At 39.0% G+C, this 24538-nt stretch overlaps 1 protein-coding gene across 9 annotated transcripts in view; it reads right to left on the bottom strand.

Moving 5' to 3' along the window:
• Positions 1-24538, bottom strand: part of CFAP20DC (CFAP20 domain containing) — a 269680-nt gene that overhangs the window by 109720 nt on the left and 135422 nt on the right. For all 9 annotated transcript variants that reach the window (XM_023547565.2, XM_023547569.2, XM_023547566.2 and 6 more), the window contains 4 exons: positions 4758-4894; positions 3926-4088; positions 2286-2402; positions 439-561 (listed from right to left, as the gene is read on the bottom strand). In XM_023547565.2, coding sequence (XP_023403333.1) covers positions 439-561; positions 2286-2402; positions 3926-4088; positions 4758-4894 — 540 coding nt within the window. The remainder of the gene's footprint in view (positions 1-438; positions 562-2285; positions 2403-3925; positions 4089-4757; positions 4895-24538) is intronic.

Here is a 24538-nt window from a genome sequence, read left to right as displayed (position 1 = left end):
CTGACAAACTACAAACAATTTTCATCTATTTTCCTTTTTCCCTTGCTCAAAAACAATTTGCCTTTGTAAAACTACCACACACCTGTCAGGCAAGATATGTTGATGGGCTCAAGGCTCTACACTCCAGCGGTCTCCATTATAAAGAGGGCTGGGGAAATGCAACAACAGATAATCTTTGGGGAGAGTGACAATGTCATGTGAAAACTTAAAAGTTTTAAAATTTCATTCCGAATAGGACAACTGGTGCATTACAACTGGAAAATAAAAACATTCTTTCATCCATTAAAGTCGAATATAAAGTTGAGGTTAAAAGGAATTTACAAAAATTTATTTTAGCAAATGACTGAATTCCAACTTTTCATAATGACTGGGGTTGAAATATTTAACACATATACATCTTACTAATTATTACCAACATGGCATAATAAAGATGGCAACCTGCTGGATCAGGAGATTGGGGTCCTGGGGTGCTGGGCTTCATTGTTTCTTCTCTTGGCTGAGACACAGAGGTGAGGACAGTTGTTGCTTTATCTTCATTCCTGTTATTTCCTGAAGAACTGCCTTTATTGGAATAAATATTTTCCATGATATTATTCCTTTTGATATTTATGAAAGTTATTAATTTTTGAAGAATAGAGTTAATTCGATAGATTTCTCTACTTGATTATTTAAAAGCAAATTAGAGGTAGTTTTTTTCCATATTTTTAATATGGATTATACACATTTTTTTTTTTCCTTTTCAGTAGAATGCTTTAAAGATGAGCTCAAAGGCATTTTTGTAGAGGTTCATCTTATAATTCTTGGATATCTGCAAGGGGACATTTTAAATTTAAGTTTTATAATATATAATAAAAGGAATTCCAAAACCCATATAAGTTTTAAAGGGTCTTGTATTTTTTTCCTTTGGTTCTACATACAATGGAGTGTGTTTTCTTTAAATTACAATTCTTACTAAACTATGACTCTTCTAAACCAAGGTCTTTTCTTCAGTGCCTATTAGAACATGGATGCAGGCATTATTACAGAATTAATTTTTCTATTTACTGTTTTATAAAAACCACATCAAACCTAGCAGGCAGTATTTCAGCCTAGCCAAGAATCCTACATTTTTGAGAAATTACACTAACAGATATGTGTGTGTATACAAAACTATATATATATGCCTTACATCCAATATTTAAAGGAATAACTATAATATGGAAACCCTGGTGGCACAGTGGTTTAGTCTACAGCTCCTAACCAAGAGGTCGGCAGTTCGAATCTACCAGGTGCTCCTTGGAAACTTTATGCGGCAGTTCTACTCTGTCCTATAGGGTCACTATGAGTCAGAATTGACTCGACGCCAGTGGGTTAACTATAATATTCGCCTATATTTGTTTAAAGGAGCCCTGGTGGTGCAGCGGTTAAAGCACTTGACTGCAAACTGAAAAGTTGGTGGGTCAAACGCACTAGCCACTTCCCAGGAGGAAGATGCGGCAGTCTGCTTCCGTCAAGGTTTACAGCCTTGGAAACCCGACAAAGCAGTTTGCCGTGAGTCAGAATCGACTCGATGGCGGTGGGTTTGGTTTTTGGTTTATATTTGCTTAATGCTTTACTGGTTGCAAAGAGTTTAAAATTTAACCTACATTACATCAGATGACAAAGAGTCTAGGAGAGTCAATGAATGTAAAAACAACCTGGAAAAGGGCTCAATTTAAAAAGAAGAGACAAATCAAACATGAAAAATTCTAACAGTCAAATTCAGTTTTAGTAAAGTCCGCAGGCAGGAGCTTCCTTTACCACATTTGGGCCATTTTTAAAAAACAGTAATTTAAGCTTATTCAGCCTTTGAGAGTAAAAGTAGGAAGTCCTTTATTTCTATGGTAAAAACAAAACAAAAAAACCAAATCCATTGCTGTCGAGTCAGTTCCCTGTAGAACAGAGTAGAACTGCCCCATAGGGTTTCCAAGGCTGTAAATCTTTACTGAGGCCGATTGCCACATCTGTCTCCCTCAGAGTGGCTGGTGGGTTCAAACTGTTGACCTTTTGGTTAGTAGCCGAGCACTTAACCACTGTACCATCAGGGCTACTCATTTCTATGATACTATCTATTTAAACTGGCAAATGTCTGCTAGGACTCTAGAGCAATTCTTTTACAGAAAATTTGATTTGCATAATCCCTGTAGAACAGACATTTATATTTTAAATGAATTGGTTCATAATCCTTTGAAATTTACAGCCTGCAGAGAGATTCTGTTGCCCTGAATAATACACAGATATAAGGTAGTATTGAATGAGCGCCATACCGCCAGGCGTCTCTGTCCTTTCTCCGCTGGTGTTTTTTACTCGTAATCTTCTTCTGTTGTTATTCTTATCTGCCGACCGCTCTTGCGGGGGATGTGGATGCCTAATATGGAGGCTGGCTGGTACATTTTCATATTGAAAAACAAAAAGCCAAAATGAAAGTACTATATGGTTTGAAATAACTAAGTAAATATAGTTATAGCTATCATAAGAATATTCACGTATCATTTTAACAAAGCAGCATCTGGTTGTGATCAATTAGTTGTAAGCCCCACACTGCACTTGGACCAGCCCAAAACTTAAGTTATTCCGTCATAGGAAATAGGTGTTTATTTCAATATTAGGATCATATCAGGCTTTTGAATTTACTAATACATTATTTTCATGTAATATAATCTTACAGAGAGCTACAAGTAATTTGATTAATATTAATCAGACAACATGCTACGTTAAAAAATATAAAAATTGACAGCCAATACAGGAAAATCACTCCTTTTTCATAAGAGAAAGTATAGCTAGGTACAATTCAACAAGAGCTTGGACAGCAGTTTCCAAAAGAACCCTCCAGGACTGAAGTCAAACGTGGAGAAGAGTTATGCAGTCAAACTTAGTTTTATAGTAATATTAATAGCAGATAATATTTATTGAATGCTTAATTGCTTGGTACAATATCACGTGCTTAACTGGTTTCTTTACTGAATCCTCACAATGACCCCTTCCTTGAGGAAGCCGTTATAAACTACTAGTGTCAATAGTAATGGTATCCTCATTTTACAGTTAAGGAAACTGAGGCTCACAGAATTTAAGGCACTTGATCAAGGCCTCACAAAGAGTTGGATGTAGAGTTGGGACTGGATATCTATGCTATTTATTTCCTTATCTCAGTTTTATACTCCATGGGGGATATTATTCACAATAAAAACAAAAACATTGTCGTCAAGCGGATTCCAACTCACAGTGACCCTACAGGACAGAGTAGAACTGCCCCATAGAGTTTCCAAGGAGCACCTGGTGGATCTGAACTGCTGCCCTGTTGGTTAGCAGACATAGCTCTTAGCCACTACACCACCAGGGCTTCCTTATCCACAATAAGGATCATTAATTTCTAAATCAAACAAAATGAACTCAAATCCTCCCATTTTCTACTCTCACATGAGTCAGGGAAGAGTAGGAAAACTGACGGGGAGCTGTGAGCCCTGGGTTCTTGTTCCAATTTTTTTCAGTGATTACATACTGCCTTGACCTTTCAACCTGTAAAATAGGACAAAAGTCCTTTCCCAACTCACAGAGTGGTTTTGTTGTATATCAAATGAGAAAATAATCAGAGGACTTTACAAATGCGAAGGATTAATTAAGCAATAAAATTAAGAAAACTTAAAATGCACATGGAATTTTCAAAATACAGTGACGACGGAATGCTATTCTATTTTCTCACCGGTCATTATAAACTAAAAACACAGGGTACTTTAGCAATTTGAAATAACTGAGTAAGTAGAAGGCTAGGTTACAGAAGGTAACATATGAAGTGGTCAATTATTCTTTGGACTTAAGATCTAGTTGTGACACTAACTTCTGATTTATCTTAAGAATATTTCTCACTACTTTCACTAGCTATCAATCTTTACGCATTATCCTTTCTCACCGTGGGTAGGTACAGTCTGCTTCATTTGGCGAATGTTTTCTTTATCTCCTTGCTCCGCAAACTCAGGTATCAGTGAGGCTGACACCTCTGCAGTGCTGACATGTTTCTCCACAGTGGGCTGCAGGCAGGATCTGTTATTTTTGGACCCAATGGATCCTATTGTCTAAAAGGAGGAAGAATTAATTTGTACATTTTAAATACAGAAATTGCCTTTATTTTCTGTAGAATCTACACAGGAAAAATAATCTTTAGGCAAATACAAAGTGAGGGGGGAAAAAACTAGAGAAACTGAGAAGGTTAAAAAGTGATAGAGAGAGAAATTACGGTAGAAAATGAGCAAGCAATGGAAGGAGAGAAATAATGTGAGATAAAACAGAAGACAAGCAAGTCTCCTAAAAAAAAAAAAAAAAATCCTAGACACACAAATTAAATGTGCTCATTTGCCACCCTCCACCACTACCAGGGAGAAGTTCAATTAAAAATTACTGCTGTATGTCAGACATTCAGAGGAAATTAAAAATGAAACATGTACACTTGAGAATCTGCTCACTGTAAGGTGTCTGCTGATAATCAAACTGCTTTCTGAAGGAGAGAGCGAAGTGTGCTCACTTACAATGAAAAGAATACTTTAAAATGTAAATTATGTTGACATGACAAAAAGGAAACAGTTTCAAGGTCCTTTAAAATCCAGAATTTCTGTTCCAAATTTATTCAAGCCTTCTGCTTTGGGCACATAGATTCTCTCTTTTTTTCCTATGTTGGAAGAAACAAAAACAACTTTCCCTTCCTATGTCACTCCTATTCAGATAAGGCCTTCAGACCTTGCTCCTACCTCACTGGACAGCCTCATGTTATTCCTTCTGCCAGACAACGGAGGTGGTCCAAGGACTTTGGATCCAAAGGCGATATGAGAAACATCTTGACTTCTATTGTTTCGCACACCGCCTGCTCCTTGGGGAATGAACTGGTCTGTTTTGTTAAAGGAAAGCAGAAACAGTTCATTAATGGGCATAATGACAAATGCCATGTTGCAATATTTCTGAAAGTACAGTCCAGGGGTCAAAGGATCCGAAACACCCCAGGACACTTATTAAAAATGTCGGTGCCAGGAATCCATAGCAAATGTTTCAGATTTACAGAATTAGAATCTGAGGGTTGGGGAGGGAGAACAGAAATCTACACTTTTAACAAGTTCCCCCAAGTGATTCTTATGCTCAGTGTCATTTGAGAACCACTGCCACAAATGTTTTTCCTTTAAAAAAAAAAAAAAAAGACTGAATTAAAAAAAATGCATTGTATTTTCTCTTTAAGGAATTGATTTAAATAAAACTATTCAACAAATATTTGGTTGAGCACTTACTCCCTCAGACATTTCCTAGAGGTTGTCAGTGACACAAAATGGCTAAGACATGTTGCTTGCCCTCAGGGAGTTTACAGGGAGGTGGTAAGACAAAGAAACAAGCAGCCACAACATAAGCCAGACCAGTGCGAATGGACAATAAGGGGCCTTTTGAATGCACCTTGAATGACTGATTAAATTTTAAGAAGGAGAAATGCAGGGTGCCTTAAGAAGAAGAAAGTACCTGAGTAAACACACACATGACAGAAAGCGATGCTTGAGGAGTAATGAAGTGACCACATGAGCTGGAAGGATAGGCTAGGGTCATACTGCAAAGAATCACAACATACTAATGAGTGTGTTCTAAATTTGGTGGGCAACAGGGAATCACTGAAGGTATTGGTGAGAAAAAGAACACACTGGTATCGCCTCCAGGATCAGGCACCTTTGCTCACCCAAACCCTGCCACCTTTCCCTTCTGGGCACATGGCTGAGTTGCACTTTCTAAATTCCCCTGCAGCTATATGGGCCATGTGACTGAGTTCTGGCTATGGGAAAATGAGACGTGGATGTGAGTAGTGTAATCCATTTCCTGGCCCCTAAAACCTCCTGCCTAACCATCCAACCCATAGCTCTTCCATCATCTCCCAAGAAGATGTGGAATAACTGCATGGAAGGCTGCCCAAGGAACTTTTGATTGGATTAGAACGGTGGGGCTGCAACTGCAGTTAAGCCCCTCCCACCCTCCCGACTAATGAAGCAGTGATGGCGATAACCCTTAACCACTCAAAGTACTGCCCACTACAAGGAAGCCTTCTGCTGTGCCCCTTGCAAGACAGGACCCACTTAAATATTATGATGTTGGTCCTGATAAGGTCCACATTTGTCCAGTCACGGACATATATGAGCTACTGGCTATGCCCTGTCTAACCCACTACCACGAAAAAAATTCCTATCTCTAGTTGGTTCCATTAACCTCTGCTGAAGAGCGGTGATTTTACACTTGTGATGGAATTAAAAGCCACTCCTTAGGCAACAGCATGAGAAAAGGCACACAAATTTAGGATAATATACAATGCAATTAATATGTGTACATATGCAAGGGTGTGTGGATGTTTTTCCATCTGTGATAGGTGAAGCTGAATTGATGGGAGGAGGCTGGATTACTGAATTGAACTGAAACAATTTTTGCTAGATGGAAGGCCTGAGGTAGATGGTGAAGTGGTGAGGAGCTATACCATGTCAGTTTTCTTCAAACTCCTGAAGCTCTAATTAGGTAGAAGAAAGATTCCATTTGTCCAAAGGGCAGAATCAGAATGAATGACTAGAATTTACATGCAGGAAGGTTTTAGTCCAGCATAAAAAACTTCTCTAATTAAAGCAAGCCCAGTTGTTGAGGTGGGGAATTTTCCGTCACTCTGGTGTTCAGACAGAGGTCTGGAACGCTATTCTGGATATTGTAAAGAAGATTCAGACATCAGATGACTCCCTACTGTGTATCTCTAGGCTAGTTCTCTCTTCTCAGCTCTGTCCTTGCATCCAGTAGCCTTCCTGACCAGCTCCTCTTGGATGTCTCAAAGATACCTGAAACTCAACACTGTCAAGCTGAGAACCCGGTCTAATGAATGGCACTACAATCCATCCACTTTTTTTTTTTTAAATAGTTTTTATTGAGCTTTAAGTGAACGTTTACAAATCAAGTCAGTCTGTCACATATAAGCTTATATACACCTTACTCCACACTCCCACTTACTCTCCCCCTAATGAGTCAGCCCTTCCAGTCTCTCCTTTCGTGACAATTTTGCCAGTTTCTAACCCTCTCCTCCCTCCTATCTCCCCTCCAGACAGGAGATGCCAACACTGTCTCAAGTGTCCACCTGATACAAGTAGCTCACTCTTCATCACCATCTCTCTCCAACCCATTGTCCAGTCCCTTCCATGTCTGATGAGTTGTCTTTGGGAATGGTTCCTGTCCTGGGCCAACAGAAGGTTTGGGGGCCATGACCACCGGGATTCCTCTAGTCTCAGTCAGACCATTAAGTCTGGTCTTTTTATGAGAATTTGGGGTCTCATCCCACTGATCTCCTGCTCCCTCAGGGGTTCTCTGTTGTGCTCCCTGTCAGGGCAGTCATCGGTTGTGGCTGGGCACCATCTAGTTCTTCTGGTCTCAAGACGATGTAAGTCTCTGGTTCACGTGGCCCTTTCTGTCTCTTGGGCTCTTAGTTGTCGTGTGACCTTGGTGTTCTTCATGCTCCTTTGATCCAGGTGGGTTGAGACCAATTGATGCATCTTAGATGGCTGCTTCTTAGCATTTAAGACCCCAGACACCACGTTTCAAAGTGGGATGCAGAATGTTTTCATAATAGTATTATTTTGCCAATTGACTCAGAAGTCCCCTTAAGCCATAGTCCCCAAACCCCCGCCCTTGCTCCACTGACCTTTGAAGCATTCAGTTTATCCCGGAAACTTCTTTGCTTTTGGTCCAGTCCATTTGAGCTGACCTTCTGTGTATTGAGTATTGTCCTTCCCTTCACCTAAAGTAGTTCTTATCTACTAACTAATCAGTAAATAATCCTCTCCCACCCTCTGCCCCTTGTAACCACAAAAGTATGTGTTCTTCTCAGTTTATACTATTTCTCAAGATCTTATAATAGTGGTCTTATACAATATTTGTCCTTTTGCCTCTGACTAATTTCGCTCAGCATAATGCCTTCCTGGTTCCTCCATGTTATGAAATGTTTCACAGATTCGTCACTGTTCTTTATCGATGCATAGTATTCCACTGTGTGAATATACCACAATTTACTTAACCATTCATCCGTTGATGGACACCTTGCTTGCTTCCAGCTTTTTGCTATTGTAAACAGAGCTGCAATAAACATGGGTGTGCATACATCTGTTCGTGTGAAGGCTCTTAGTTCTCTAGGGTATATTCCGAGGAGTGGGATTTCTGGGTTGTATGGTAGTTCTATTTCTAACTTTTTAAGAAAATGCCAGATAGATTTCCAAAGTGGTTGTACCATTTTACATTCCCACCAGCAGTGTATAAGAGTTCCAATTTCTCTGCAGCCTCTTCAACATTCATTACTTTGTGTTTTTTGGATTAATGCCAGCCTTGTTGGAGTGAGATGGAATCTCATCGTAGTTTTAATTTGCATTTCTCTAATGGCTAATGATCGAGAGCATTTTCTCATGTATCTGTTGGCTGCCTGAATATCTTCTTTAGTGAAGTGCGTGTTCATATCCTTTGCCCACTTTTTGATTGGGTTGTTTGTCTTTTTGTGGTTGAGTTTTAACAGAATCATATAGATTTTGGAGATCAGGTGCTGGTCGGAGATGTCATAACTGAAATTCTTTCCCAATCTGTAGGTGATCTTTTTACTGTTTTGGTGAAGTCTTCAGATGAGCATAGGTGTTTGATTTTTAGGAGCTCCCAGGTATCTGGTTTCTCTTCGTCATTTTGGTAATGTTTTGTATACTGTTTATGCCTTGAATTAGGGCTCCTAATGTTGTCTCTATTTTTTCTTCCATGATCTTTATCATTTTAGTCTTTATGTTTAGGTCTTTGATCCACTTGGAGTTAGTTTTTGTGCATGGTGTGAGGTATGGGTCCTGTTTCATTTTTTTGCAAATGGATATCCAGTTGTGCCAGCACCATTTGTTAAAAAGACTATCTTTTCCCCAATTAACTGACACTGGGCCTTTGTCAAATATCAGCTGCTCATATGTGGATGGATTTACATCTGGGTTCTCAATTCTGTTCCATTGGTCTATGTGCCTGTTGTTGTACCAGTACCAGGCTGTTTTGACTACTGTGGCTGTATAATAGGTTCTAAAATCAGGTAGAGTGAGGCCTCTCACTTTCTTCTTCTTTTTCAGTAATGCTTTACTTATCCGAGGCTCCTTTCCCTTCCATATGAAGTTGGTGATCTGTTTCTCCATCACATTAAAAAATGTCATTGGAATTTGGTCCAGCCACTTTTAAAAGTCAGAATCTAGGTGTCATTCGTGACACATCCCTTTCCAGTCCCTCCATATCTAATCCATGTCCTCTCTCTCCACCTCCTCCATCACCACTGAAATCCAAGTGACCAACACCTCTCTCCTGGATGACCACAAAGCTCTCAGGTGATTTACTACGTTCACTCTGGCTCCTCATCCCATTCCTTCTCCAAAATGCAGCCAAAGAGGTATCACAGAAACATGAATCTGATTGAGTCACTCACTTTCCTACACTTAAAACGCTTCAGTGGCTTCCCTGTGCTCTCAGGATTAAGATAAAAGCCCTTAACATGGCCTGCAGAAATCTGTATGTTCTGGCCTCAGTTCCTATCCCATGCCCCTCATTTTCTGCTCTCTCAACAAACAGTGACCTTCCCAGGCCTTACAATGCACCTACCTACCAAGGATTAGTACATGCTGTCCCCCACGGCTAGAAGGCGCTTCCTTTCCCTTTCAGCCTTAGGTCTCAGCTCACGTATTACTTCCACAGACAAGTCTTTGCTTACTTCCCTGACCAGGGTAAATTCCCCCAATATAGGCATTCCCATCACCTCTTCCTCATAGAACTTGTCAGAATTGGAGCTTTACATGTGTTTATGGGATTCTCTGATTAATCTGTATCCTTCAGTAGATATGAACTCAGTGGTCTACTTTTGTCACCCCTGAATCGTCAGCACCTAGTCCAGTGCCTGATAGGAAGCAGGCAAATAATAGATACTTGCTGAGTAAAACGAATAAGGCATTAATTGAAATGAGTCAGAATGGAAGCTGGATTAATGACTAAAATATTTCTAACTATGATTAAAATTTCATTTTAAGAAAAATCCACTTGGAGGGTAGATTGAAGAGGAAGATTGGGCAGGATTACATAGCTGCTAGGTTGTGGTGGATGACAGGAAGGGTCAACAACAACCATGACTGACATTTACATGAATGGTGAGGCCCTCAACAAAAGCAGTGCTATGGTGCCAAAATGACGGTATTTTTACATAAAAATACACATACCTTCTACATTTGTTTGCCAGCTGAGCCCTTCCCCTGCTATTTTGATAAGTGCCACTATGCCCATTTTTAAAACATGTTGCTATAAAAAAATTAGCATAGCATGCTTAGGAAAATACCTCATGGCTGTGGCTGGCAAACAAACGTAGAAGGTACTTGTTATCTGCAGAAAAATGTCTATTCAAGTTACCCTGGAAATTTTCTAGTTTCCAAATGGACTTGGCTATGTATGCATCTATTATCCCCCCAGTCATTTATAAATACCTATCTGGAGTCAACAAAACACTGTTAGTCTCTCTGGATTGATAATAGAAAGAAGCGACATTCAAATTTCAGGCCAGTTGGAAAAATCTCGGACTTGTCATTTGTACTTTTAGTGAACAAATAGAACAAGCCCTAGACTACTGATTCTGTTCCCAAACGTATATTTTCCCAGAAAGAAGTATCCACCGAGGGTACTGATGGGCTCTATGGGATGTGGCACAAGGTCGAATGGGAATTCAGTAATCCATTCAGCTATGGGCAAATCCTTCTGTTCAAACACCTTACAGGGACAATTTCCTTGACTTTTTTTCATATTCTTTATCAACATGCAGGTTTACACCACTCAATTTAAGTGATTTTGAATAGAAAACACCATTTATTCAGTGCTGTATCCACCCCCCCCCGGTGAGCCCAGGATATCACATGGTAGACGACAATGAATAAATTTCAGCAAAATTGTGGATAATATCCAAGATTAAAAAGAGGATTTTTGGGGAAGGAGGAGGGAGTATTTTAAAAATCATACTGGTATAGTTCCAGCTGTAATTTCAACAAACACAGTAACTTGTTTATAGTTATTAATAAAATTAAAACTCCTAAATACCTTGCATCAGTGACTAGCAAAGATACACCTAAGCCTAATCTGCTAGAATTTAAACATCACTAAAATTAGATGTCATTCTGTATTTTATAAAAGGATCCACAATAGGACCTCTTGAAAGAGTAATATGCTACAGCACATTTAAATTCAAATCTATTTTGAAAAATTTTACACATTTTAGTTCACTTTTTTTTCAGAGCCAAGCATACCAATACTCTAAAAAAAAAAAAAAAAATTTTTTTTTTTTTTACATAGTAGTATCCCTTTAATTAAATGGACCACTTTCAGCTTGTTAGTACAATCAATACACACCAATTCCAAAGGCCTGTTTTACCTTAATAATTCTGTTTATAATCATATTAATTGCCACTAATTATCTCTATAAACACGTATTCTGCTATGTATCTACTATGATAGGGTCCTAATCGAAACCCACAGGAAAAGTAATTTAGACCTTTGGTTTCTAAAATAATGAGAAGGGACTAAATTTCAATAATGAGAAAAACCTTAATAAAAGAAAACTACAAACAGAAATGCACGCCTTTTGAATTCCAAAAGGAGCTCTTTTAAAAGCTGGTATCGATATGCACAAGATAAGGTTAAAAATCAAGATTAGATTCAAGTCCTGCTCTAGGCGTTTCATTTTCTTGAATTTACAGAAAATGAATTTGGTGTAGGTCATGGATGTTACCATTAATTATTTCGCTATGTTACTGAGGGGTACATGCCTTTAGAGTTAGATTGTAAAACCTGAGGGTCTACTCTCTAATTGTCTTTTAGAAAAATAAACATTCATTTTTGTCTAAAGACACAAAGTTCTAATTATTACTGTCATTTAAGTTTGCAGGGTTTTCAAAGCTTAACTAGAAAAACCTGCTGAATTTTCAACTCTAATCACTGAGGGGTCATGCTCAAGACTTACATCTATTATCTAACAATCAAATCAGAATTAAATTTGGGACCAGAATCCAGATTTTAAATTGGATTAGTTTTTATTTTATTATGTGTTGTTATAAAGAATGTCAAAATACAAAAAGGCTGATCTAGTACAGCGCTAGTATTTTAGATAAGGTACTTAACCTCTCTGTTCTTGTGAGCCTCTCTGTTATTTTTGTTAGGCGCCATCAAGTAGGTTCCGGCTCATAGCGACCCTATGCACAACAGAACGAAACACTGCACCGTCCTGAGTCATCCCTACAATCGTTGCTATGCTTGAGCTCATTGTTGCAGCCACTGTGTCAATCCACCTCACTGAGGGTCTTCCTCTTTTCCGCTGACCCTGTACTCTGCCAAGCATGATGTCCTTCTCCAGGGACTGACCCCTCCTGACAACACGTCCAAAGTATGTAAGACGCAGTCTCGCCATCCTTGCCTTTAAGGAGCATTCTGGCTGTGCTTCTTCTAAGACAGATTTGTTCCTTCTTTTGGCAGTCCATGGTATATTCAGTATTCTTCACCAACACCACAATTCAAAGGCATCAATTCTTCTTTGGTCCCCCTTATTCATTCTCCAGCTTTCACATGCATATGATGCGATTGAAAATACCATGGCTTGGGTCAGGTGCACCTTAAGTCTTCAAGGTGGCATCTTTCCTCTTCAACACTTTAAAGAGGTCCTTTGCAGCAGGTTTACCCAATGCAATGCATCTTTTGATTTCTTGACTGCTGCTTCCATGGCTGTTGATAGCGGATCCAAGTAAAATGAAATCCCCGACAGCTTCAATCTTTTCTCCGTTTATCATGATGTTGCTCATTGGTCCAGTTGTGACGATTTTTGTTTTCTTTATGTTGAGGTGCAGGTGCAATCCATAATGAAGGCTATGGTCTTTGACCTTCATTAGTAAGTGCTTCAAGTCTTCTTCACTTTCAGTAAACAAGGGTGTGTCATCTGCATAATGCAGGTTGTTAATGAGTCTTCCTCCAATCCTGATGCCCCATTCTTCTTCTTACAGTCCAGCTTCTTGTATTATTTGCTCAGCATACAGGCTGAATAGGTATGGTGAAAGAATACAACCCTGACGCACACCTTTCCTGAATTTAAACCAATCAGTATCCCCTTTTTCTGTCTGAACAACTGTCTCTTGGTCTATGTAAAGGTTCCTCATGAGCACAATTAAGTGTTCTGGAATTCCCATTCTTCGCAATATAATTCAAAATTTGTTATGATCCACACAGTCAAATGCCTTTGCATAGTCAATAAAACACAGGTAAACATCCTTCTGGTATTCTCTGCTTTCAGCCAGGATCCATCTGACATCAGCAATGATATCCCTGGATCCACATCCTCTTCTGAAACCAGCCTGAATTTCTGGCAGTTCCCTGTCGATATACTGCTGCAGCCGTTTTTGATGATCTTCAGCAAAATTTTGCTTGTGTGTGATATTAATGATATTCTGTTATTTCCACATTCGGTTGGATCACCTTTCTAGGGAATAGGCATAAATATGGATCTCTTCCAGTCAGTTGGCCAGGAAGCTGTCTTCCATATTTCTTGGCATAGACAAGTGAGCACCTCCAGCGCTGCATCTGTTTGTTGAAACATCTCAATTGGTATTCCATCAATTCCTGGAGCCTTGTTTTTCACCAATGCCTTCAGAGCAGCTTGGACTTCTTCCTTCAGTATCATCAGTTCCTGATCATATGGCCACCTCTTGAAATGGTTGAATATCGACTAACTCTTTTTGGTATAATGACTCTGTGTATTCCTTCCATCTTCTTTTGATGCTTCCTGCGTCGTTGAATATTTTCCCGATAGGATCCTTCACTATTGCAACTCGAGGCTTGAATTTTTTCTTCAGTTCTTTCAGCTTGAGAAATGCCGAGCATGTTCTTCCCTTTTGGTTTTCCATCTGCAGCTCTTTGCAAGTGTCATTATAATACTTTACTTTGTCTTCTCGAGCTGCCCTTTGAAATCTTCTGTTCAGTTCTTTTACTTCATCAGTTCTTCCTTTTGCTTTAGCTGCTCAACGTTCAAAAGCAAGTTTCAGAGTCTCCTCTGACATCCATCTTGGTCTTTTCTTCCTTTCCTGTCTTTTCAGTGACCTCTTGCTTTCTTCATGGATGATGTCCTTGATATCATTCCACAGCTCATTTGGTCTTCGGTCACTAGTGTTCAATGTGTCAAATCTATTCTCGAGATGGTCTCTAAATTCAGGTGGGATATACTCAAGGTCATATTTTGGCTCTCGTGGACTTGCTCTGATTTTCTTCAGTTTCAGCTTGAACTTGCGTATGAGCAATTGATGACCTATTCCACAGGTGGCCCCTGGCCTTGTTCTGACTGATCATATTGAGCTTTTCTTTTCCATCGTCTCTTTCCACAGATGTAGTCAGTTGGATTTCTGTGTGTTCCATCTGGCAAGGTCCATGTGTATAGTCGCCATTTATGTTGGCGGAAGAAGGTATTGGCAATGAAGAAGTCATTGGTCTTGTAAAATTCTATCATTCGATCTCCGGCATTGCTTCTATCACCAAGGCCGTATTTTCCAACTACTGATCCTTCTTCTTTGTTTCCAACTTTCGCATTCCAATCGCCAGTAATCATCAACGCATCTTGATTGCACGTTTGATCAATTTCAGACTGCAGCAGCTGATAAAAATCTTCTATTTCTTCATCTTTGGCTCTAGTGGTTGGTGTATAAATTTGAATAATAGTCGTATTAACTGGTCTTCCTTGTAGGCGTATGGATATTATCCTATCACTGACAGCGTTGTACTTCAGGATATATCTTGAAATGTTCCTTTTGATGATGAATGCAATACCATTCCTCTTCGAGTTGTCATTCCCAGCATAGTAGACTATATGATCGTCTGATTCAAAATGGCCAATACCAGTCCATTTCAGCTCACTAATGACTAGGATATCGATGTTTATGTGTTGCATTTTATTTTTCATGATTTCCAATTTTCCTAGATTCCTACTTCGTATATTCCAGGTTCCGATTATTAATGGATGTTTGTGGCTGTTTTTTCTCATTTTGAGTCATGCCACATCAGCAAATGAAGGTCCCGAAAGCTTTACTCCATCCATGTCATTAAGGTCGACTCTACTTTGAGGAGGCAGCTCTTCCCCAGTCATCTTTTGAGTGTCTTCCAACATGGGGGGCTCATCAGACAATGTTCCGCTGCTATTCATTAGGTTTTCACTGGCTAATGCTTTTCAGAAGTAGACTGCCGGTCCTTCTTCCTAGTCTGTCTTAGTCTGGAAGCTCAGCTGAAACCTCTCCTCCATGGGTGACTCTGCTGGTATCGGAATACTGGTGGCATAGCTTCCAGCATTACAGCAACACACAAGCCCCCACAGTACAACAAACTGGCAAACACATGGGGTGAGCCTGACCTTTTTCATCCATAAAATTGTGATAATAATAGTACTTAGATCACGGTGCTTTTGTTAGATTATGGGAATCAATGCATGTAACATGGTAAAATATTTTTTTTTTTTTTTTAAAAAAAAACGCACTGCCATCGAGTCGAGTCGATTCCGACTCATAGAGCCCCTATAGGACAGAGTAGAACTGCCCCACAGAGTTTCCAAAGAGCACCTGGCAGATTCGAACTGCTGACCTCTTGGTTAGCTGCCATAGCACTTAACCAGTATGCTACCAGGGTTTCTAATATTGTGCCTAGTGCAGAGTAAATGCTTGGTAAATAGGTTATTAATATTTTCCGTCTTGAATAGCATTTAACAGTTTACAAAGTCCGTTAACAGTCCCTGACTCCTTCATTCACCCGTTCCCTCCAGCAGTGACAGTACATAGTCTGAGCAGGCACTGCTCTAGGCACAAAGACACACAGTAATGTGGACACAGGCACCTTCTTCATGGAGCTCACAGTCTCACAGGGGGAGACAGGTGTTGGAGCAAGTAATTACATAAATAACTAGATGTTTACATCTGTGATAAGAGCTATGAAGGAAAATTCCAAAGGATCATAAGCATGTTTAACAGGAGGATGGTATCTAGTCTTTGAGGTCAAGGAAATGACATACAACCTGAGACTTGAAGGATGATGGCTATCACGATGCACACGTGACATTCATGCGATCACCATGTGTAATATTATTATCCTGTCTCCACAGATGAAGAAAGAGGCTCAGAGCAGGGGTTCAGGACCCAAGTGTCCCAAAGCCCCTTTGTGACTTCTTTTCACTACACAGGATGCTGTCCTCATTGGGCAGTGAGGGTGTCGCAGAGGACTTACATCAGTCATTAGTTTTCTATGCAATTTTGTGAAGCCATCTAATTAAAAACTTTTGCTATCTATTAATGACTGTATAAATAAGTAGCAGAACGTCACAAATATGACAACTCCACATGTGTGATAAGGATCAGAGGGGTTTTTGAGGAATCAAGCTTAGACTATAACACGATAATAACCTTTTTCCGAGAAAGCAGGGGTGGCAAACTGCAGTGGCTTCAACGCCAGGCAGGCAATGTACAGACGATAAGCAGACACATGTAGAATGTGCAGGAACTGTGGCTAATTTGAGAGAGCACGCCCTGTGTAAAGTATTTTAATTAAAAACCTTTTTTTCAGACCTGTTGGAGGACTGTCAGTCTATAAGCCCTGGAAGCACGATGAAAAGAACAGTGCATAGGCAAATGACTGATGTAGGGAAGGCCCTGGGTGATTAAAATCAGTCTTCACCTTTTCAAAAATTAAAACCTGTAGTTAGTTTTATCTCATTAATAAAAACTTTAAGACATTTTTGAAAGGCAATAAAATAATATTAAAAACTAAAATTAGAATCCCTGTTTCTCCTCTGCACAGAAGTGGGACGTTAGACAATGCAAAAACATCATCTGTGTGTGAAGTTAGGATATGTCAGCAAGATAAAAAGTAATAAAGCACAGGATATTACTTTTCTTGACAAACTATTTACTAAAAAGTTAGAATTAGCCTACTTTTTGTTCTTTATCTTAATGGGCAAAGAAACCTTTTTTAGGGGAACAATTTATTATCTCAAGTAAACTTTCTATTTTGAATAAAGGTTACACTTATTTATAGACCCTGGAAGATAATTCCTCTCATTTCGGTTTGGACATAGGCACACTTTCCTGTAACATGAGAAGACTCCCCAGCAGGGCTGGATCACCCAATAAGCAAGGTAGACATGGGATTACTTGTCCTTACTTGCTTATCTGTAGTGCACAGTTTCCCATGGGTTTCACACCATTAAGCCAGTGTACACCTTGTTTACTGTAAGTCCATGCGTACCTTATGTAAATTCATGTGTACCTTGCTTACTGGTTAATCTTCCCCTGCTCCCCAGGAAGATAATCCTTGAAATCAGTAGCGAAAACTGTTAATGAGAGTCAGTACTTAGGAATACATTTCTGAAACTAGACTGTCTGGGTTCACATCCCAGCTGTACCAATCATTAGTGTGTTCTCATCTATAAAACGGAGACTATGATGGTTTTTTTTTTTTTTTTTTTTTATGATGGTACCTGCATAAAAGAGTGTGTGGGAAGGATGAAATGGGATAACCTATGTAAAACGTTTAGTGCTTGGAAGACAGTACACATTCACTAAATGTTAGCGAGGGTGGTGGTGGTGATGATGATTTGTTGCTTAATATATTTATTTGCTCAGATTATTTGGCTAGCATTTCATTCATTCATTCAATCACGCAGTCAACAAACATTTACTGAACACCTGGTAGGTGCTAGGCATTGTGCTAGGTGCGAGGGGTACAACAATAAATAGGACTCCTGTAGTTCTGAAGGAAACCCTGGTGGCGTAGTGGTTAAGTGCAACGGCTGCTAACCAAAAGGTCGGCAGTTCGAATCTACCAGGTGCTCCTTGAAAACTCTATGGGGCAGTTCTACTCTGTCCTATGGGGTCGCTAAGAGTGGGAATTGACTTGACGGCAAGGGGTTTGGTTTCGGTCTGGTAGTTCTGAAGCTCACAATCTAGTGGAGGAGACAGCACCAAGCAAACGATGAAGTCAACAAGAAAATATCTGGTAGTGATAAATGCTGTGATGAAAATAAAAATGGGGTGATGTGATAGAGAGTGTCTGGGCTACTGGAGTTCATTGATGATTATAGCTCCACGTTCACCAGAATAAAAATGTATGTGAGAATTCCTGATTCAATTAAAATGTTTCAAAACTCATACTATTATAGTATAAATAATAATATGTATTTCCCTATTATACCACACAAAAAATAGTTTAATATTTCACTACATGTTTACAGATTTTACTTTGCCAATAATTTTGGATTTCCTTCCCATTGTGTATTTTAATTAAAATATTGACATTAGAGAAATATAATTTTTACATTTTAATTTTATAGCAATCCTTAGGGTTTTTCCCTGGTGGCTCAATGGTTAAGTGCTCAGCTGCTAATGAAAAAGTTGGTGGTTCGAACCCACCCAGTGGCTCTGCTCCCGTAAAGACCTGGCGACCTGCTTCCATAAAGATTATAACCCAGGAAGCCCTATGGTGCAGTTTTAGTCCGTCACATAGGATTGCTATGAGTCGAAAACCCACTCGAACAGTGCCTAACAATGACACAACAGGGTTTTTCAAGACACAGAAAACTATAAAAAAGAAATTTGGAATGTCCCATAATTGCTCTAACATAATACATCTGCTGACATAATAAATCATGAACTTAGTTAGAAAATTAAAATAAGAAAGAAATGAGAAGAAAATCCTGATCTTTCTGCCTTGCCTGCACTAGTCCCCCTTCCTAAAGGTAATTAATTCTCTTTTGTTTCCTTAAAAAAATTTATGCATCAGTGGGATTATCCTGAAACAGTACTCTGCGTTTTCATTTTTCACTAACTGACATGGCTTTGAGACTTTTCAAGACCATCACAGGAAAATCGACCTCATTCTCTGTACAGCTGCATAATATCTCATTGTATGGCTTTTTGACCAATTCTCTATTACACACACGTAGTTTTCTCCAGGTTTTTGTTATTAAATACACCTACTCCTCACTATCTTCTTATCCAACATTTCGCATTTACTCCTATCTCCTTATCCAACATTTCGCATTTACGACAATAGTAAAAAATCTACTATCCGACTATTCTGCGCATTAATGACATATGTCTGGCAGTAACAAATGCCGAGGTGTGAAGTGAGAGTAATGCTGGCTCTGACGGTTAAGGTCTTTTGTCCACTTGGCTGGGTCATTGTGATGGTTAAGACTGTGTGTCAACTTGGCTGGGCCATGATTCTCAGTGTTTTGGCAGTCGTATAATGTTGTGATCACTTCCTTGTTGAGATTTGTTATGTGATCACCCCCGTGATGGGATCCGCTGTGAGTATCCAATCAGTTGAAAGGGAGTTTCCTTGGGTGTGTGGCCTGCAATGAATACAAGTGGACATTCTGGCAAAGTTCGGGGGGGGTTTCGCTTGCCCTGGATCCTGCAGCTGGCTCCTCTTCACCTGACCTCCAGTTCTTTAGACTTGAGCTAGCAGCTTACCTGCGGTCTGGCGGGCTGATCTTGGGATTCATCGGTCTTCACAGCCTGTGAGCAAGAGCCCTGCTCTCTGACCTGCTGATCTTGGGTTCGCCAGCCCCTGTGGTTATGGCAATCAGTAGAAGCCTCTATCCTGACCCAAGGACTTGGGACGTTCCAGCCTCTACAAGTGCTTGAGTCATTTCCTTGATATAAATCTCTCTCTCTATGTATGTTTAAGTGCTTTGCTGGTTTTGCTTCTCTAGAGAGCCAAGCCTAAGACAGCCATGATTCTCAGTAGTTTGGCAGTTACATAATTATGTAATTTGGCAGTTATTTAATGATGTAGTCAACCTCCACCTTGTGATCTGATGTGGTTATCTTCCATTTTCACATAACACTGATTTTCGCATAATGACCTGTTTTTTGGAACCTAACCATGTCAGTAAGTGAGGAGTGGGTGTGATGCCATAATAAACACGTAAACAAAAAATATAAAGGTTCGTATGACAATTCTGCAGCTTGATAACTGTCAAACTGGTCAAATGCATTTTTCGTATTTAATATTTTGTATTGTCATCTTTTCCAAAGTATTTCAATATTTGGCAGAAACTTCACAAATTAAAATTCACTCTATAGCTGGTTTGTGACATCTTTGCTGTAACAGATTTCAGATATTTTCGAAGTATGAAATTTAGTATGCATATTGATCAATACTAAATTTCATACTTTAAAAACTTTTCAATAAAGGGATATGACTATGTTTCATTTTTACTGAAGGTGGAGAAAGAAGATACATAGTTCAAGAGATGAATGAGCTAACTGTGAATTATCATCAGACAGTGGTATCTCTTTAACCAACAATCCTAAAACAATGTTAAACAAAAGTCTGACTTTAGAAAAGAAGAAATTAGTAGTGAAACCAGTAGTGAAAAACTGTTAATGGTTGTTTTTTTCTGAAGTTAGAATCAACTCCTTTTTCTTTTAGGTTCTACTTCACAGTACAGTTTGTGGCTTAGTTAAATTTTGCTATCGTAATGTGGAATTCAAAGTGGAAATTCTAATAAGGATCTTACCAATGTCAAATATAGCTAGATGACTATTCACTGGTTTTTGATGGACACATTAATTTACCCATTTGCAACTGTGCTAGGAGGTAGGGATACAAGTCTCTTCTGTCTCCTAATTTTTAAGTAAATTACTAGTTTTGATTTGTACTTAGTGGACCACTGCACTTTGCCTTTAGTAGCTGAATGTTCAACTTCAATAATCAGGCCTGATTCTTTGGTTCAATTAAACTGGGGTCCCATTAATGAAAATAAGATAATCAGATCCCACAGTCCTCTGCAGACTAACAGTCATTAGCTAATGCGTACTGAGAACTGGCCAAGTGTGAATGTGTGCATATATTATGGCCTTTTGGAAACAGAATTATATTTCATTAAATGCCTTTGGCACCAACTTACTGTTGAGTAAGTTATATGACATTCAACAAAATGCACTCTAAAAAAGTTAGAAGTTTGAGGGTTTCCATTTTTGCTTGAGTGAAAATGCTAGAAAGCATCTACAGGGAATAGCTACTTCCTTTTATAGTTGCCTTCATTGGACTATTTCAATATGTGCATTTATAATAAAATATCACAATTTATAAGAATATTGTACAGTCAATTATTAAAGCACACAGTCATTTTCTCATGCAATTCAAATCTCATCATGGGGAGTACATTTTTTAGAAAGACGAAAACAAGTGGTTCAAATCAAGAAGTATCTCCTGGCTTTTCCATGATTAAAAAGTCTGTCCTTGGGCATTACTCATTAGCTACATCTTTCAAATAAAATCTCTTACACAGAGAACAATAATTATTAATTTTATTCATTTATAGTAAGTTTCAAAGCCCACAAATGTCAAAATGAGCAGCTGAAAAGTATTTGTAGAATGAGAACCACAAAGTATAATGTTTGGTCATGTAATCTTGACAACTATAGATGTTCAATGAGATTTACTTAAGAGAAATAATCTTAAACCCTATGGTTTCAAATGAACATAAATATAATTGGGATTCACAGGGTGGAAGAAATATGGTGATTATTAATTTTCTGTATATATGACTCAAGTTGACCATTACTATGCATTCAGATTCCATGTATGGAATTTGCAAAATATATACTAATACCCTTCTCCACAAGTTGAGATCAAATATGGTCTATGAAAAGGTTTGTTTAATTATAATATTGAATTAATGATGCAATTAGTATTTATTCAAATTCCCTTTTAATCTCACATATTATAAGTGTCCTTGAACTTTACATAAAAAAAATACTTAAAATATCTGGATATAGACTTGCATTTTCATTTAAAGACATAATTAATTCTTAAAACATTGACCTGGAGAGACAGAAGAAAATTTCAAGGAGTTATCTGATACGCTTTACAGCTTAGTCATTTCTGTTATTGAAAACTATCACAGCATATTAGATACAATGTTTGGTTATCAAAAATGCTTTTATTCATTTTATTCCATCGTGAATCTCCCATCAAGACTGAGTTGTGACCCAAGGTGTTCACAGTGGCTGTCTGAATAGTGAGATCTTTTTCACACTTTTATATATTTTCTAAGGGTTCTTTAACGAACATGGATTGCATGTATCCTCTCCCTCTCTTTATTTCTGCCTAAATATAGTAATGGAAACCCTGGTGGCGAAGTGGTTAAGAGCTATGGGTGCTAACCAAAAGGCTGGCAGTTCAAATCCACCAGGCACTCCTTGGGAACTCTATGGGGCAGTTCTACTCCGTCCTATAGGGTTGCTATGAGTCAGAATCGACTCCACAACAACAGGTTTGTTTTTCTTTTTTTTTGGTTTAAATACAGTATATATAATATACACATTTCCGCCATGTATGCTCTCATTGCTATCAAAAAGATCTGTCTAAAGTTAGTAACTGTGGAAGCAGGGTTATGGGTATATGGGCAGCTCATTATATGTTCTGTTTTCTGTAAATTTGAAAATTTTATGATAAAGGGTTAAAAACGTAGTGCTGTTTACACATAATCCTCTGCCAGAGTTTATACTGAAAAAGTTACAAAACAGGTCCCAGCTTTCTTGGAATATACAATTTAGGACCAGTAATACTGATGAAGATTGACATACGGGAAGTACACCAAGAATAAATTAACAAGGTAAGTATGCACAGCAAAACGAGTTCATTTTTGCTGCTCATTCACTTTCACCCTGGTCTTCTCTATTCTCTTCTTTCCACTCTGACTCTCTCAAATGCTGAGCACTTTCTCTTCCCCGGCTGTTATCTGAGAACCAGCAAGTCCTGCCAGTTTTCCTCCTATGGATACTCTCAGGGTTCTGGCTTTCCACTCCCTCAGCCACTGTCTGTCTGTGGAACGCCCTTGTCATTCTATACCTAGGCTGCTACAAAGACATCTTGGTTGTACTCCTTAATATCTGGTCTCACTTGACCTCAGAATTCATCCTGAATCCTGCTGCCAAATTCAACTTCCTAAAAAAGAAGTTATCATTCCTCTACTTTAGGAACACAAAGTATAGTCTTACCGTGTTCTTCCAACACAGTCAGTTCTGCCTACTCAGTCCATTCTTCTTAGTAATCTCTCAGGAAACTCTTCCCTGAATTTTTCTGTCTCCTTGTCTTCTGCCCCAAATGTGCTCTCTTCACCCAAATCTTACATTTCCAGAAATCTTATACATTCAAGATCTACTTCTTCCTCCATAAATGACCTCTTCCAGCCATCACTTTACCTTCTCCAAGTTACTCTGGTGTTTATGTGTGTCATCTGAACGACATGACCTTTGTGGGACTAGGGACCCAGTGCTTCTCAATCTTGTCTGCACATTAGAATCACTAAACCCAAAAAAACCAAAACCAATTGTCACTGAGTTGATTCTGACTCATGGTGACCCACGTGTTTAAGGGCTTTCAATGGCTGGGCCCTTCTGAAAGTAGAACGCTGGGTCTTTCTTCCTAGGCACCTCTGGGTAGATTTGAACTGCCAACCTTTCTTTTAGTAGCCAAACACTTAATTGTTTGTGTTACCCAAGGACCCTGTTAGAATCACAAGGTGAGTTTTTAAAAAACCCCATCCCAGACCAATTAAATAGGAATTTCTGTGGGGGAGCACAGACATAAGGTTTTGTTTTTTGTTACTATCAGGTATTTTTAAAGGGTCCTAGGTGACTCTAACGTGCAGAGAGTTGAGATACGTGTTAAGTTTCTCTTTTTGTAAGTACTAGCCAATAGTGATGAGTATCTATTACAGAGGTAGAAAACTGTAGCCTTGACATGCCACAGAGCGTTTTCAAAATCTTCTCGGTAATGTTTTAAAATTGGGAGACTTATCATAAAAACTCAGACACTCAGTTCCTTTTGAAAAAGTGGAAGATCTGGTGAGACTGGACCTGCATTCTCGAAAGGCAAGACTTAGCCAGGACTGCACTGCAGCTCTTCGTTCCAGACCGAGAATGAGCTCTCCAGTTTGCTACAGTCCCCACCACTCCCTACAGCTCCCCAGCCGGGGCTGAGAACTGGTTGCCATTTATTGTAGTATTTGCATAGTTGTTCAGATTACTGTTTTAACAGTAGAAAACCATTTCTCTGAAGCACTGCCCACCTCTGCAATGAGATTCACTGTTAAAGTAGAAAGTGTTCCCATGAGATAAATATTCAGGCATCCAGCCAACTATATTAATTTATGTTATCTTCCTGGTCTCTGTGGTGATCTGAGTTTGCAGCCTGGTATATGGAAACACTGTGTTAGGTGCTAGAGATATAGAATCATGAGGTACAGTGATTTCTCTGGAAGAAGCCATACTTTACTGGGGGATGCAGACATATGAAAATGTACTACAAGAAACACAGAGAGAGAAAACAGTTAAGAAAAGAGGAGAACAACGTCTGCTGGAGTTAGGGAAGGCTGCATAGAAGAGGTGGCACTTGAGTTGGGAGTTTTTCCACG

The sequence above is a fragment of the Loxodonta africana genome, chromosome 22 (assembly GCF_030014295.1).
Source record: "Loxodonta africana isolate mLoxAfr1 chromosome 22, mLoxAfr1.hap2, whole genome shotgun sequence".
Classification (NCBI taxonomy): domain Eukaryota; kingdom Metazoa; phylum Chordata; class Mammalia; order Proboscidea; family Elephantidae; genus Loxodonta; species Loxodonta africana.
Note: the sequence above shows the minus strand (reverse complement) of the source record. Positions and strands in the feature narration are given on the sequence as shown.